Consider the following 13,903-nt stretch of genomic DNA (forward strand, 5'->3'; position numbering starts at 1 on the left):
GTCTTTTGGGCTTAGAATAACATACTTTCTATTTCTATATTCATGAGGGCAAAGAGAGATTCCTGCTCCATCTTGATAACAATTGGATGATTGGGTGTGTGTGTGTGTGTGTGTGTATGTGTTGGAAGGGCGGAGAAGGGGGATAGACAGCAGCTGAAAGGTCTTGATTGGTACCTTGAAGGCAATTACTCTTTTTTTTTTAAAGATTTATTTATTTATTATATGTAAGTACACTGTAACTGTCTTCAGACACACCAGAAAAGGTCATCAGATCTCATTACGGATGGTTGTGAGCCACCATGTGATTGCTGGGATTTGAACTCAGGACCTTTGAAGAGTAGTCAGTGCTCTGAACCGCTGAGCCATCTCAGCCCCCACAAGATTTCTTTATTGTGTGGTTCTGATTGGCCTGGAACTCACTTTGTAGACCAGCTGGCCTCTACTTCCTGAGTGTTAGGATTAAAGATGTGTGCCACTGTACTCTGTCTGCAAGGTTTCCCTTCTTAATCAGCAAAGCTATTTAGAACAGATAAATGAACAGAACTTAGTGTCATTAGAAGAGTTGGTGAGAGGACTGGCCCTTCTCTCTGAAGAAGCTTTCAGGAGGCTAGGAGAGATAGTTCAGTGGTTAAAAGCACTTGCTACCCAGTAGTGGGGGCTGAAATTTAGATGCCAACACCTACATAATCACAAGCCAGGCATTTTACACACTCCTGTAACCCCAGGTCTGAGGAGGACAGAGACAGGAGGATCTCTGGGCTTGGTGGCTTTTACCTTGGCGGTGAGAACACACTCTTGGGCTGAGAGGGAGTAGCTGGCGCGTGATAGAGGAGAGTAGCTGACCTCCTCTGGCCTGGGTACGCACAGACATGTGCACCCCCATACATGTGCACACAGAAGCACACAGGTACATAAATAACAAAGCATGACAAGACTAAGGCAGTCGCTGGGGTGGAGCCGCCCAGAGCAGTGTTTCTGAGTCTGACCTTCTCCCTCGCTCCCAGTTCATTCCGTGGACAACACTCGCATGGACCTCATCATCCCCGGGGAACAGTACTTCTACCTAAAGGCCAGAAGTGTGGCAGAGAGACAGCGGTGGCTGGTGGCTCTGGGATCTGCCAAGGCCTGCCTGACGGATAGTAGGACTCAGAAGGAAAAAGGCAAGTATTGATAGTCCCCTTGTCTGAGAACCTTGGAAACTACCCACTGCTATTTCTGGGTCCCTCACCCGGCTTCTTATATCATTGAACTGCTATGTATATAAGCAGAATTGACCCAGGGTTCCTACCTAATTACACTTTTGCTTTCTTGGTGTGGTAGAAAACATGATAACTTTGGAGCCAGATATACCTAGGTTAAATGATGTATCGGTACTTCACTTTTACTGGCATACAGTTCTGCCACAAGTCACTGGATTTTTCTGAGCTTTGTTCACCTTATCTTTGAAAAAGTGATCGTATCTGCCTTGGAAGGATGACTGTGAGATCTGGTGATAACCTGAAATGGTATCACCAAGTTTGGAGACGAGTAGGTAATCCAGAGAAGCCCAGGGATGGGGGTGTTCTCTGCAGTGTGCACCTGCGTCTGCAGGGGGTGGGGGGTGGGGGTTCTGCATGTCGCTGCTGCTCAGTGCTGAGAGTGTTGAATACGTGTCGAGGCTTACTTCCTGGCCCCTAACTGCACCTATCACTGTTTCACACCTGTGTGTACACCTGAGAGATTGGCTGCACTGACGGAGCCTTTCATGTCACTAGAAGTTCCTAACTCTTGAAGTAGTAGACCCAATGAAATGGCCTCTTCCTTTGTTGTTTTGGTGCTAAATCAGGAACAAATTCTTGAAGCTGTTGGCTGACTCGGTGCAGATGATGTGTGACATTCTTGTGAAAAGAACATAAGGTGACAGCAGTTGATACTGATCCCTCAGCACCAAGGTGGCTGCAGAGCTGACAGACACATGTGAACTAGTGCTCAGACAAAACACTATTCCCAGGAGCACATCACCAGGACCCCATATTACAGAGAGGCAGACTCAGACAGTTCTCAGGAGAGGGGCTCCCATACACGCGGCTCTTTCTGAGCCTGTGATTGTTCTGTATGTTGTCTGAAGAGATGGTTGGGCTATGCCCTCTTTGCATTTCCATTCCTCTGATTCCTTCCCTGTCACCTGTGAAACACATACTGTGAACCTCACTTGAGGCACCAGTTACTCCACCTCTGTGCAGCTTACTAACTAGGAAATGGCTGTCTCTTCTAGTAACCACTTTACCTTTGTTGTTGTTAATTTAGAATTTGCAGAAAACACTGAAAACCTGAAAACCAAAATGTCGGAGCTAAGGCTGTACTGTGACCTCCTTGTTCAACAAGTAGATAAAACAAAAGAAGTGGCCACAGCCGGCGTCACTGACTCTGAGGTAAAGCATTGTTTAATGACATTACTGATAGTGTACACAAAGGCAGCGTCAGTTGTCTATGGGCATTTCTTCTCCAGTGATTGCTGTCTTGGACTCGGCTGTTCTTTAGAAGAACCTGGCAGAGTTCAACACAGAAATGTATGCATTGATGTGCTGGGAAGCACACACTTTCTCACCCTTGAAGGAATTTAGGATCAATCTGTAACATTTGGGATTTTTAACATCCCAATTTGTAACATTTAGTGTTAATATGAAGAAAAAAGAAAAAAAGACATTACTAAAATATGTTCTCCCCAGTCAGCATCACTGTTTAAACAGAGTCTCTCCTGTCTGACTGAACTGTTTCCTTATGTATGATTCCTGAGGTGTCAGCATGCTGTCTGTCTGTCGGTGGGATGTCTGTTGTTCTTGGTAAGACTGGCAGGCAGGGTTGTACTCTGTCACAGTAAATGTGCCCTGAATCAGCCCCATGCTTTCAGAGGTGGGGCAGGACTCCACCTTGCTCTCAGGTGAGGTTTCACCATCACCAGCAAGGATTGTCATTTATCTTGTCTGTCCGTCCTTCCTTTCTTCCTTTATTTTTTCCTTGAGATAGGATTTCACTGTGTAGTTCAGACCAGTTTGGAACTCCAAATTCCTAACGAAGCTTCCTGAGTGCTAGGATTATAGGCATGTGGCACCATGCCCAGCTAAGGGCCGGACAGCTTTAGCATTTATTTGTTAGTAAGACTGCCATGGCTCTTTGTAAAGCACCAAGAAAAGATGTTAGGCTGTGTGTGAAGTCACTTGCCTTGACTGAGAGGTCTGCAGTGCTCTCAGAGCAGCTGTGGTCTGCAGCTGGAGGAATCCAGATGGCGTACATAAGGGTGTTAACTTATTATCTTAAGCATACAGATACCATGGTACTAAGCATGGTACTAAGACTGTTTACAAGTCTTGTTGATAAAACTGATCTAACTCACTTTCCCTCGCTTCCTTTGGCTTCATCGGCTGACTTCTGTGGGTAGGACACAGTGTTTGTGGAGGAGGGAGAAACAAGAACAAAAGCCATTTCATCCCTTCTCTTGCAAGGTCTATAGTCTAGAACAAGGACCACCAATCCACAGTACCTCTGTGCCCCTAGTATCTGGGGCAGTTTGAATGTCAGAATTGGGGAAGTGTCATTGTTGTGTGGTGTTTAGAAGCCAGCGGTGCTGCTAAGCATCTTACAGAGAGCAGGAGAACTGTGCCTCGCTCCTGCATACCGACAAACTGACTGTCTTAATCATGAAACTATTGCTGTGAGGAGATACCATGACCAGGGCATTGCTTGTAAGCTTGTAAATATTAAGTTAAATTAAGCATTTAATTGGGGGCCTGCTTATAGTTTCAGAGGCTTAGCCCATTATCATCATGACAGGGAACATGGTGGCATGCAGGCTGATGTGATACCACAGAAGTATGTTCTACATCTGGATCCACAGGTATCAGGAAGGGGGAGACACTGGGCCTGGGTTGGGCTTTTGAAAGTTCAAAGCCTACCCCCAGTGACACACCTACTCCAGTGGGGCCACACTTCCTAATCCCTCCCAAACAGTGCCATTCTCTGGTGACTAAGCATTCAAATATGGGGGCCATTCTTACTCAAATCACCACACAAACAAGCATACACATGCTAACCAACCCAAAGTCTCCATGGTACCAAGGTAGAAGCCCGATCTAGACAGAAGGAAAATCCTGGACACAGCAGTCTCTAATTGAAGAAAATGCTCACAGCGAGAGCCTTGGGAACTTAGTAACAAATACAGATTGCTATCACAGCATCGCCTGTGACCTTTATTAGAAATACATGTCACCTCCTTGATCCCTAGTCAAGAGTATTGTTGTGTTCATAAAAAGAGAACGAGGTTTAGAGAATATGGTATACGGCAGTGTGGGGGAAAGGAGTGCTCCAGTGGGCATCTCTGCCCCCGAGGGACCAGCCACACACAGACTTGGTATAGAATAGAGTTTTTTAGGGCAGAGGATGGGAGTTAATGGGGTAGTGGAGGCAGAGAAAGGCAGAGAGGGGGAAAGAGTAGAGAAATGGAGGCCAGCCATGACCACGTGGAAAGAAGGGGAGAGGGGAGGAGAGCCCAAGAGGGGCAGAGAGGAGAGAGGTGAGAGTGCCATGAGGTAAGAGAGGTAAGAGGTAAGAGAGAGAAGAGGGGGCCCAGAGCCCTCTTTTATAGGCTAGGCCTACCTGGCTGTTGCCAGGCAACTGTGGGGAGGGGCATACCTGACTGTTGCCAGGTAATTGTGGGTGGAGCTTAGACAGAATCCTAACTAGTGTGGCTTCAGAAATTTCATGAACTTACTAATATCAATATCCAGAAGCAAAACACCCAGAAAAAAATCACACTACTTTAAAAGAAAAATGTTCCTACCAGGGGATTAAATGAATTTTGGTTACCTCAAGCTCTTCTGTCATCCACACTGAGTGCAAATGATGCACAGTGCCTGGTCTGTGCCCAACACCTAGCGTGGTTCCAGCTTGGAGTCCAGAGGCAAAAGAGTTGCCGTTATCTGGAAGAGTGGGCAAATAAATTGTCAGAACAGCAAGGTGTATATGAAAATGGATAGCTTGAACTAATTGGTTTTTTTGTTGTTTATCACTGCTAGGCATATTTATCCAGCAACATGCTGTTTGGGTACATTAGCACTGTTTGTAAATATAAACCTCTCAGGATGTAACTTCATTGAGTTTTTCATTTTGTAGCAAGACAAAATATTTTTCTGGTTGTTTTATAGGAGGGCATCGATGTGGGAACGCTGCTGAAATCCACCTGCAACACGTTCCTGAAGACCTTGGAAGAATGCATGCAGATTGCAAATGCAGCCTTCACCTCCGAACTGCTCTACCATACACCCCCAGGGTCCCCTCAATTAGCGGTGCTTAAGTCCAGCAAGGTAAAAGCCCAGCTCCCTCTCTCTCCAGCAGCCCCGTGGTAAAGTTTAAGGGTACACACTGTCATGCCCACTACTGTCTGAGAGTAGTTTGCTTTCTGTCCACTTTTGTATCTGCCTTTGGTCCTGTGTCTAGTTGGGTATTTTTAGCAGTTTGACCCCACACAGTTTTCTACTATAACCTCTTCTCTCTAACCTGCAAGAGTCTTCCCTAGATAAGTGCTATCCTACCTAGTCACGGTCAGCCTGACCTTTCCATTAGCCAAGAGTAATGAGTATAAGTTTGATTTTATCTAAACCTTTTGGTCATTTCCTCATGGCCTGTAAGCTAAGAGCAAACTGTGTAGGCTCTCCCTGTGTCAGCTGCTTCCTCCCCTGTAGCCCTAGCCTGAGAGCACCCTCGCTTGTGCCTCTTCTCTCCTAGGTCATTCCCATTCATCTCCTCTTAGTCATCTCAGTGCCTAGGTGGGGCTAAGAGGGCCTCCTCTCATAAACTCCGTTTCAGCTCTAACTTGTACTGAAGTTGGCTTAAAGGCAGAAATTCTGTCTGTGATGATTACTTCATATCCTTAGTGTTAGATACAATACTGCAGCATAATTCGCTATTTGTCAGTGCTGAATACGGCTAACAAATTATAAAGAAAGCTAGTCATTAAGAATTTGGCTGTGCTAATGAGATCTTTCAAAACCCCATCTTCCTTTCTTAAGAAATTTGGGTATACCTTTATTGGAAGAGACCTAGGATTCTTTCCTTGAGGAGGGCAATATACATATTCTGTCTCTAATGACTACTTTCTTATGTGATGATATTCTAAGTAACATTCTGTTGAAGGTTTAACACATAAACTTTAATTTATTTGTTTTTTTTCTTTTTAAAGATGAAACATCCTATCATACCAATTCATAATTCTTTGGAAAGGTACAGTAACTCTTATTTTTCTTCTTTATATAAGTTAGCAATCATTGTGTTCCTTGTTTTTAAAAAAGGAGTGGTATAGTGATGGTGGTTTGAGATGGTGTCCGAAACAAATGACCTGTCTTCCTTTTGTGAGATGCTAAACCACAAGTGGATTTGGCAGAAATGGGCAGGCCATTTCCCTAGGGCATGTCTTGCCATCACATCTCCTAACTTTGTCTGTCTGGAGTTACTGAAGGTGAGAACTCCTTGAGGAAGAGCTGAATGTTGATTCCAATGTGTTCTTCCCAGGAAGAGGAAGAGGAAAAGTGGTAGTGTTCTCTGTTATTTAGAGATGGAGTCTTAGTAGCTCGTAAATCAGAAGATAACTTGCTATGATGATTCTTTGATTTAAAAAAAATGTATACACAACTGCAAATTATGTAGCTCAGAGGTACAATGCTTGCCTAGCATGCGTATGCCCTCGAGTCTGAAATGAGTGTCACCAAGAATGGAAAAGCTTCCTGTCTCTCTATTGTCAAGGTCTTTACTCATTAAAATAAAATAAAATAAAATAAAATTGTGTAGGCACTTCTGTGAATTGACACAGTACAGATTATCCTTTTAAATTATTAACAGTCCATCCCTTTATATGCTGTGTATGTATACGTATATGTATTTTGATTCCTTTTCAAATACTTTTACTAGAAACATTTTTATAAATTTCTAATTCTTTTAAGACTGGCTTTATCTATGCTTAGATTTTGAGTTGTGGGTTTGAAATGTGTATTTTCTTTGGCTGGAATCATTATGTACCTTGGATGCTGCTCTGTTACTACTTTAAGTTGACTTATAATAAGACATTACATTCTTTTACCAGAATCAGCTGTTTCATTTAAATGTTAAACAGCTTTTTTTCTGCTGCCCTAATGTGTGTTCAGTCCCTTGGGATATGCTGTGATCCTCCTTTGTGCCTTTCTTTGAGACTCCTGCTGATAGGAGAACTCTGCTGGCCACAGCATGTCACTTCAGACAATAAACTGCTAAGCAGACATGTTTAAGTGGCCATGTGTCATAAAGAAAAGCCTCCCAGAGAAAAGTTGAAGAAAGCCAAGTAAGTGTTAATGTGGCACCTGGAGGAAGCCTACTGTAGATAGAAGAGCTGTCCAGAGCATTTCCTGATGCTGGGGAAAGCCGGAGACTGGGCGCCTCAGGGTCCAGGGAAAGCCACTAACGCTCTGTGTTTATTATTTTTTTAAGAGGGTCTTAATCTCCAGCCCAGATTAGCCTGGCATGATGGCAGGCGCTTTGCCTCAGCCCCCCCCCTCCCCCAAGTAAAGGGATTGCAGGAATGAGCTCCTCACCGAACTTTAGTAGTTTGCTTACTGTATTTGTCTTGGTGTCTGGGAAAGGGAAAGAAAGGTTTAGCTTAGTTTTTTTTTTTTTTTTAATTGCCTTTAATCAGTGTTTGGTGGTTTTGGATCCTCCTAACGCATAGAGCAACATTTTTCAACCTGTGTGTCACAGCCCCCATTTGGTCACATATCAGACATCCAGATTAGAATTTATAATTACCATTCAGGCAGAATTACATGGTGATGCCCTGTCTCAAAACCATGAGTGCATATACAAGGATAGAGAAGCGTATCCAGTGAGTCTCCTCCTTACCATCTATTCCTACAGTTATACTATAGTCAAGGAAATTCTTCGGGCTGGAGAGATGGCTAAATGGTTAGGACGGATGAATGCTCTTCCAGAGGTCCTGAGCTCAAATCCCAACAACCACATGGTGGCTCACAAGCATCTGTAATGAGATCTGACGCCCTCTTCTGGTGTGTCTGAAGATAGCTACAGTGTACTTACATATAATAATAAATAAATCTTTGGGCTGGAGTGGGCAGGACCAGAGTAAGCAGAGGTCCTGAGTTCAGTTCTCAGCAACCACATGATGGCTCACAACCATCTGTACAGCTACAGTGTACTCATATACATAAAATAAATAAATCTTTTAAAAAAGAATTCATAACAGTAGCAAAATTATAGTCATGAATTAGCAACAAGATAATTTTATTGTTGGTGTTACCACAGCATGAGGAATTGTATTAACGGGTTGCAACATTAAGGAAGTTGAGAACCACCTTCTGGCAGCCTGTGGCAAATTACATTTTCTTTTCTTTCTTTTTTTTTTTTGTTTTGTTTTTTTTGTTTTTGTTTTGTTTTTGTTGTTGTTTTCAGACAGGGTTTCTCTGTGTAGCCTGGGAACTCACTCTGTAGACCAGGCTGGCCTCGAACTCAGATATCCGCCTACCTCTGCCTACCTCTGCCTCCCAAGTTCTGGGATTAAAGGTGTGCGCCACCACTGCCCGGCTTACATTTTCTTTTAAACAATTTGTTTTAGGCCGACGGAGTTAAATAGTTGTGAAAATGGGACGCTAAGTATTGAAGTAAATGGTGATGAAGAAATCCTAATGAAAACCAAGAGTTCCTTATATTTGAAATCCACAGAGGTAGATTGCAGCATCTCCAGTGAAGAAAACACCGATGATAATGTGACAGGTAACATCAAAAGAAAGTCTGCCTTGCTGTGTTGAATAATAGATTTAGGGTCTGCCTAACACACAGGATGGACACAGATAGAGCTTAACCTCCAAGTAGTATGCTGTGGATCTAAGGGAGCTAGCTACTGCAGGTCACGTAACGGTCCAGCATCTGTTACCCCATCTAATGCTATGCACAAATAAAATACAGTATCCTGGTGCTGCTGCTCATGGCTGCATTTTGGTGGGTGTAAGTGGCTCACTGACTCCTGTAATACTTCAGTATCTTTTGAACCAGACTGTAACGTCAGACTTGGTGTGTAACATTAGAACAGCTAAGTTTTTCCAATCTCCTGGTTTCTAGTGAGGCCTGAGGATGTCACAGTTTACCAACTGCCAAACTTCTGTGTGTTTATCAAGCCAAATTTCAGGTAATACCTGTGTAGTTGAGAATTCTGCCCTTTCACATTTACTAATTGCACTGGCACTAATCACAAAGTCCTGTCTTCATATTGGCCAGATTAACTATGATAGAACTTATAATTGTGTTATAACTGCTTACTAAATGATTTTAAATCAGAGTACTTAACTGAAATAAGAAAATTTCTTTCTTCATCAGGTGTCTTAAAAGATTCTATGATTTTCTAGCCAAGTCATTTTTGTTTTATTTAATGTGTTAATCCTAGAAGCTGTTAGATGTTGATCTAAGAAAAGCAACACACAGCTCTTTAAAGACTGATTTCTCCAGTAAAGATTCCCTATAGAAATCTGTGGTCACAGACCAGTCAGATTTAAGGTAAAGCCTTTGAACAGAGTTCTTTATGATATGACTGTCAGTTCTCGTGTGTTGTATTTATATTAAGTTGCCCAGACACTGCTTGGCAAATAGTGTGATTGCTCTAAGGGAATAGTCTGCTTTCTACAACCATGTGGTTTGGATCAGCCAATCAATAAATAGCACTGCTTTAATGTTCTTTTCTATTGAAAGCATCTATGTAATCTAGTTAAGCACTGAACTCAGAAGCATCACTGTAATTCACATCTAAATGAAGCCTGTCCACACACACCCAGTCCATGAGGGTGTATCTCACACTTCTTCTCCAGCATGACTGTCTGGAGCCTTCTTAGACTGCAAAAGTGACAACAAAAGCCATATATATGTGAACACCACGACAGTAAATAAAGGCATTTGTTTCTGGTGTGAGTCTTGAAACAAAACAAACACCTGAGCCCTTGCATACTAGGTAGCAAGTTTGGACTACCCTGTAGTGCCAGGGCCAGCTGGAAAAGCGCTGCAAGTCTTGATTTAGCATTGACAAGTAAACTTTAGCAAGTGGGCCAATCCATAAACACAGAATAGGCTTACAACCAGAACTGACCGTTCATAGGAGAAAGACCTTAGAAACCACTGAATGCCCTCTACATTGCTATAACTGACACCACAAGTTCCTTGAAATCAGGTTTCCAGGGCCAGCAGGATGGCTCAGGAGTTAAAGCACTTGCCACAAAGCCTCATGATCCAAGTTGGATCCCTGGGATGCGGAAGGAGAGAACCAACTCCTGCAAGTTGTTGTTCTCTGATTACATACATATACAAATCATATAAGTAAATATGAAAACAATACATGGTTTTGAAGAGTACTGAATGATAGTGGAGTAATTGTGCTGTGCACTGATGAGTGGGAACAAGGTGCACATGTGCTCTTTAGGGCTGTGGGTGTGTGGGCAGCACTTCCTGTTCTGTGTTTTAGAAATGTTCACTAATGAGTGTGTGTTCATTGTTATACTAACTCTATGAGAACCTAGTGACAGGCATCACTTCCTTTGTAGCCCAGGGTGAGATAATGAAGGACGACGGAGAGGAAAACCTGGAGAGTTGTGGCAAGGATCAGGCACAGCCCGGAGCAGAATCAGTTTGCTCGCCAGAACCTCCCTGGGAAGACAATGAAGAAGTTATTCCAACTTTCTTCAGCACTATGAATACCAGGTATTTTGGGCCCTTAAAACTCCCTGGCAATTTGACACTAGTGTCCCTTTTTAGAAATGAGTTTGTGATGGTGTATTCTAAGAAATAGAGACTATGGTTTCACTGTGGTACCAAGTACTTAGTATTTGCCAGGTAGAGGGGATGAGAATGGCTTGGGTTATGAGCGTGGATTATTTCTGGAGAATTATGTTAATAGACTGCTTCATAATAGAAAAATAATGTCCTGGGCTACTCATGAAATCAGGCAAAGTGGTTTTCCCTAAAAAGCTGTTTCTGTGACATCTCTGAACTGCAGAGTGCTGATGTGGTTTTAATCTTCCATTCTCAATATCACCAAATTGTTCAGCTTTAGTGACATTGAACTTCTGGAAGACAGTGGCATTCCCACAGAAGCATTCTTGGCATCTTGTTATGCGGTGGTTCCAGTACTAGGTAAGATCGCTCACAGTTGCCTTATATCCATTAGTTTCTGGAATTTTTTCACATGATAAATATTCTGTATTATGTACAGTAAGTTGACTCTTCTTACCCTCCTCTTAAAATCACATGTCACATGGTGAAAGCTTGGGACTTCAACACTATTGTATTTCCCCCATTCCATTTCTGATTGATTGAGCTGTTGACTGTAGAGTGGCATAACAAAAATAGGGAAATCTGCTTTCTAGAAAATAAGCAAAAATGGAGGTAGTTCAGGAATGGGCCTTTAAACCTGTCAGTGCTGTTGTGTTCACTCTTCTTTCACTAAGTGAAAGGAATTTTTTCAAAGAAAAATACATTTATATGTGTGTATATATATATATACATATATGTTAAATTTTGTTTAGTATATCATTAATATTGCTAATGTATTGATATTTACTGTATGATTTACTAACACATGTCTTTGTTTCTCATGTGTGTGAATGTTTGTTTACATGTCTGAGTGGGTGTACTGTGCACATATATGTATAGGCCAGAGATTGATGTCCAGTGTCTTCCTCCATTACTGCCCACTTTATTTCCAGGAATCCTCTGTCTGATTCTCTGCCTCCCTGTGCTGTGATAATAGGTGGGTTGCACTACACCCCTGCTTTGACATGGGTTCTAAGGACCTGAACTCTGGTCTTCACACTTGTGCAGCAAGTGCTCCACACTCTGAGCCATCTCCCAAGCCCTATTCATGTCTTTCTAATTAAAGTATAATTTGCATCTAGAACTTAAGTGCTATGATTATCACTTTTGATAAATGGACCTACATCCCTATCAACATGGAGAACACCTTCATCACCCTAGAACATTCACTGTGCCAGTTGGTACACCATCCACTGTGAAGCCTGATTCTTGTCAACAGAGTTTAGTTTTCCCGTGTCTATGTAAATGGAATCCTGTTGTCTACTCTTGTACCTAGCATTTCTCACTAAGCATGTTTAGAGATTTATCTCTGTAGTGTGTCAAGAACTCCAGGTGTTACTGAGCAGCATGGCTTTGTGACCGCCTGCAGGAATGTCTCTGTCACTCGTGTGCAGTTGCACTCAGTTGTCTGCTGGGTCCTCACCGCTTCACCCCCTCTCTCTCTCGCTGCTGTATGTAATTGGGGTCAGGCCTTTCTCATCCTCAGTGCTCTGTGTAGCTTTAAGTTGCATTTACCAGCTACCATGATGTTGAGTATATTAACATATAGTTCTTGGCCTCTGCAATATTTTGTTGTTGTTGTTTTATGTCTCTCCAAATCTAGTCCAGGTTTAAAGTTGATTATTTTTCTTTTTATTACTCGGGGTGCTATTACTGAAGATATTCCTGTTATTGAATTTTGAAAATTCTTTAAATATTCCAAGTAAAATCCCATTATAGACATGCATCACAGATATTCTCCTTCAGACTCTCACTTTCCTATTTATATTTTATCTTTTTATAAATCTGTTTTTTGAAAAGTTTCACGTGTTGACAAACTTGACTTTTATGTTAATGTTTTTAGTTATCCTAACTTACTTTTAATCAAAGGTCATAAAGATACTCTCATGTTTTTTCTAAATTTTTAATTTTACATTTATCGTGCATGTATAGGTATGTGTGCGGGCGCACATGAGCATTAAGTGCGTGTGCACAGGCTAGAGGACAGTGGTCTTCCTTATGTCACCAGAAGTCTCTTAACTGCCAGCTAAACATGCAGGCTAGGTTGGCCAGCGGGCCCAAGGATCTGCCTGTGTCTTCCTCCCAGGCTCCCTTCCAGTTTTTGAGAGTGTCAGCCTGTGACACCATGCCTGAGGCCCCTCCTCCATCCTTGGGTGCTAGGGATTGAATTCTGGTGCTCACACTTGTCAGGCAAGGATTTTACAGACTGGGCTATCTCCTCAGCCATAGTTCATGCTGGAATTACTTCATGTACTCATTGTGATGTTGGGATTGAGGGTCATTTTGTCTTAATCACAGTCCAGTTATTTAAGGACCCTTTGTCAAGGAAGGCAACCACCAATATTTCTCTTCTTACATTGCTCTGGCCATCTGCCCCAGAACCTTCAGGCCTATAAATGCGTCTCTTTTCTGTTTCTATTTCCTTAGTATCTTAAGACTCCCAATTTTGTTCCTTAATCATGACTGGTTTGGAAATTCCAGGTCCTTTGCAGATCTGTATAATTTTAGTTTTAAATTTCTTATTAAAGGGTCATTGGGATTTTGATTAAAGCTTCATACATTGAATTTGTGAACCAGTCTGGGGAAAATTAATGTCTTTCACAGCATCATATCTCCTAGTTCATGAGTATGATATATATATATGTGTGTGTGTGTGTGTGTGTGTGTGTTATATATTTTTACATATGTGAGTATATAAAATATATAAATGGATATGAATATATATTTACATTAGTCACTTTTATTTTCTCTAAATAATGTTATGTATAACTGTGTTTTATTAGGAATAAATTTTGGACTTTATGAGTTTGATGCTATTTACATATATAGCATTAACATATGCAGATACATTGATTATTGTATGCTGGTAGTTATTCTTATGGTCATGGTTCAGAGAATTTTATCAAAATGCTTTTTCTGCAGCTATTGAAATTTAGGTTTTTCTGGTAATTACTATATAATGAGTTATGTTCTTTACATTCCTTCACTCCTGCTTTGCTGTGTGTCTACATTCTTTACTTATTTTGTGTTTTCCTTT

The 13,903-nt window shown here is 41.9% G+C and overlaps 1 protein-coding gene across 1 annotated transcript in view; it reads left to right on the forward strand.

Moving 5' to 3' along the window:
* Window positions 1-13,903, forward strand: part of Plekha8 (pleckstrin homology domain containing A8) — a 55,528-nt gene that overhangs the window by 22,817 nt on the left and 18,808 nt on the right. The window contains exons 3-9 of the mRNA XM_052173768.1: window positions 1,005-1,160; window positions 2,287-2,411; window positions 5,181-5,339; window positions 6,215-6,255; window positions 8,630-8,787; window positions 10,599-10,755; window positions 11,102-11,187. Coding sequence (XP_052029728.1) covers window positions 1,005-1,160; window positions 2,287-2,411; window positions 5,181-5,339; window positions 6,215-6,255; window positions 8,630-8,787; window positions 10,599-10,755; window positions 11,102-11,187 — 882 coding nt within the window. The remainder of the gene's footprint in view (window positions 1-1,004; window positions 1,161-2,286; window positions 2,412-5,180; window positions 5,340-6,214; window positions 6,256-8,629; window positions 8,788-10,598; window positions 10,756-11,101; window positions 11,188-13,903) is intronic.

Source organism: Apodemus sylvaticus, chromosome 2 (genome assembly GCF_947179515.1).
Source record: "Apodemus sylvaticus chromosome 2, mApoSyl1.1, whole genome shotgun sequence".
NCBI lineage: Eukaryota > Metazoa > Chordata > Mammalia > Rodentia > Muridae > Apodemus > Apodemus sylvaticus.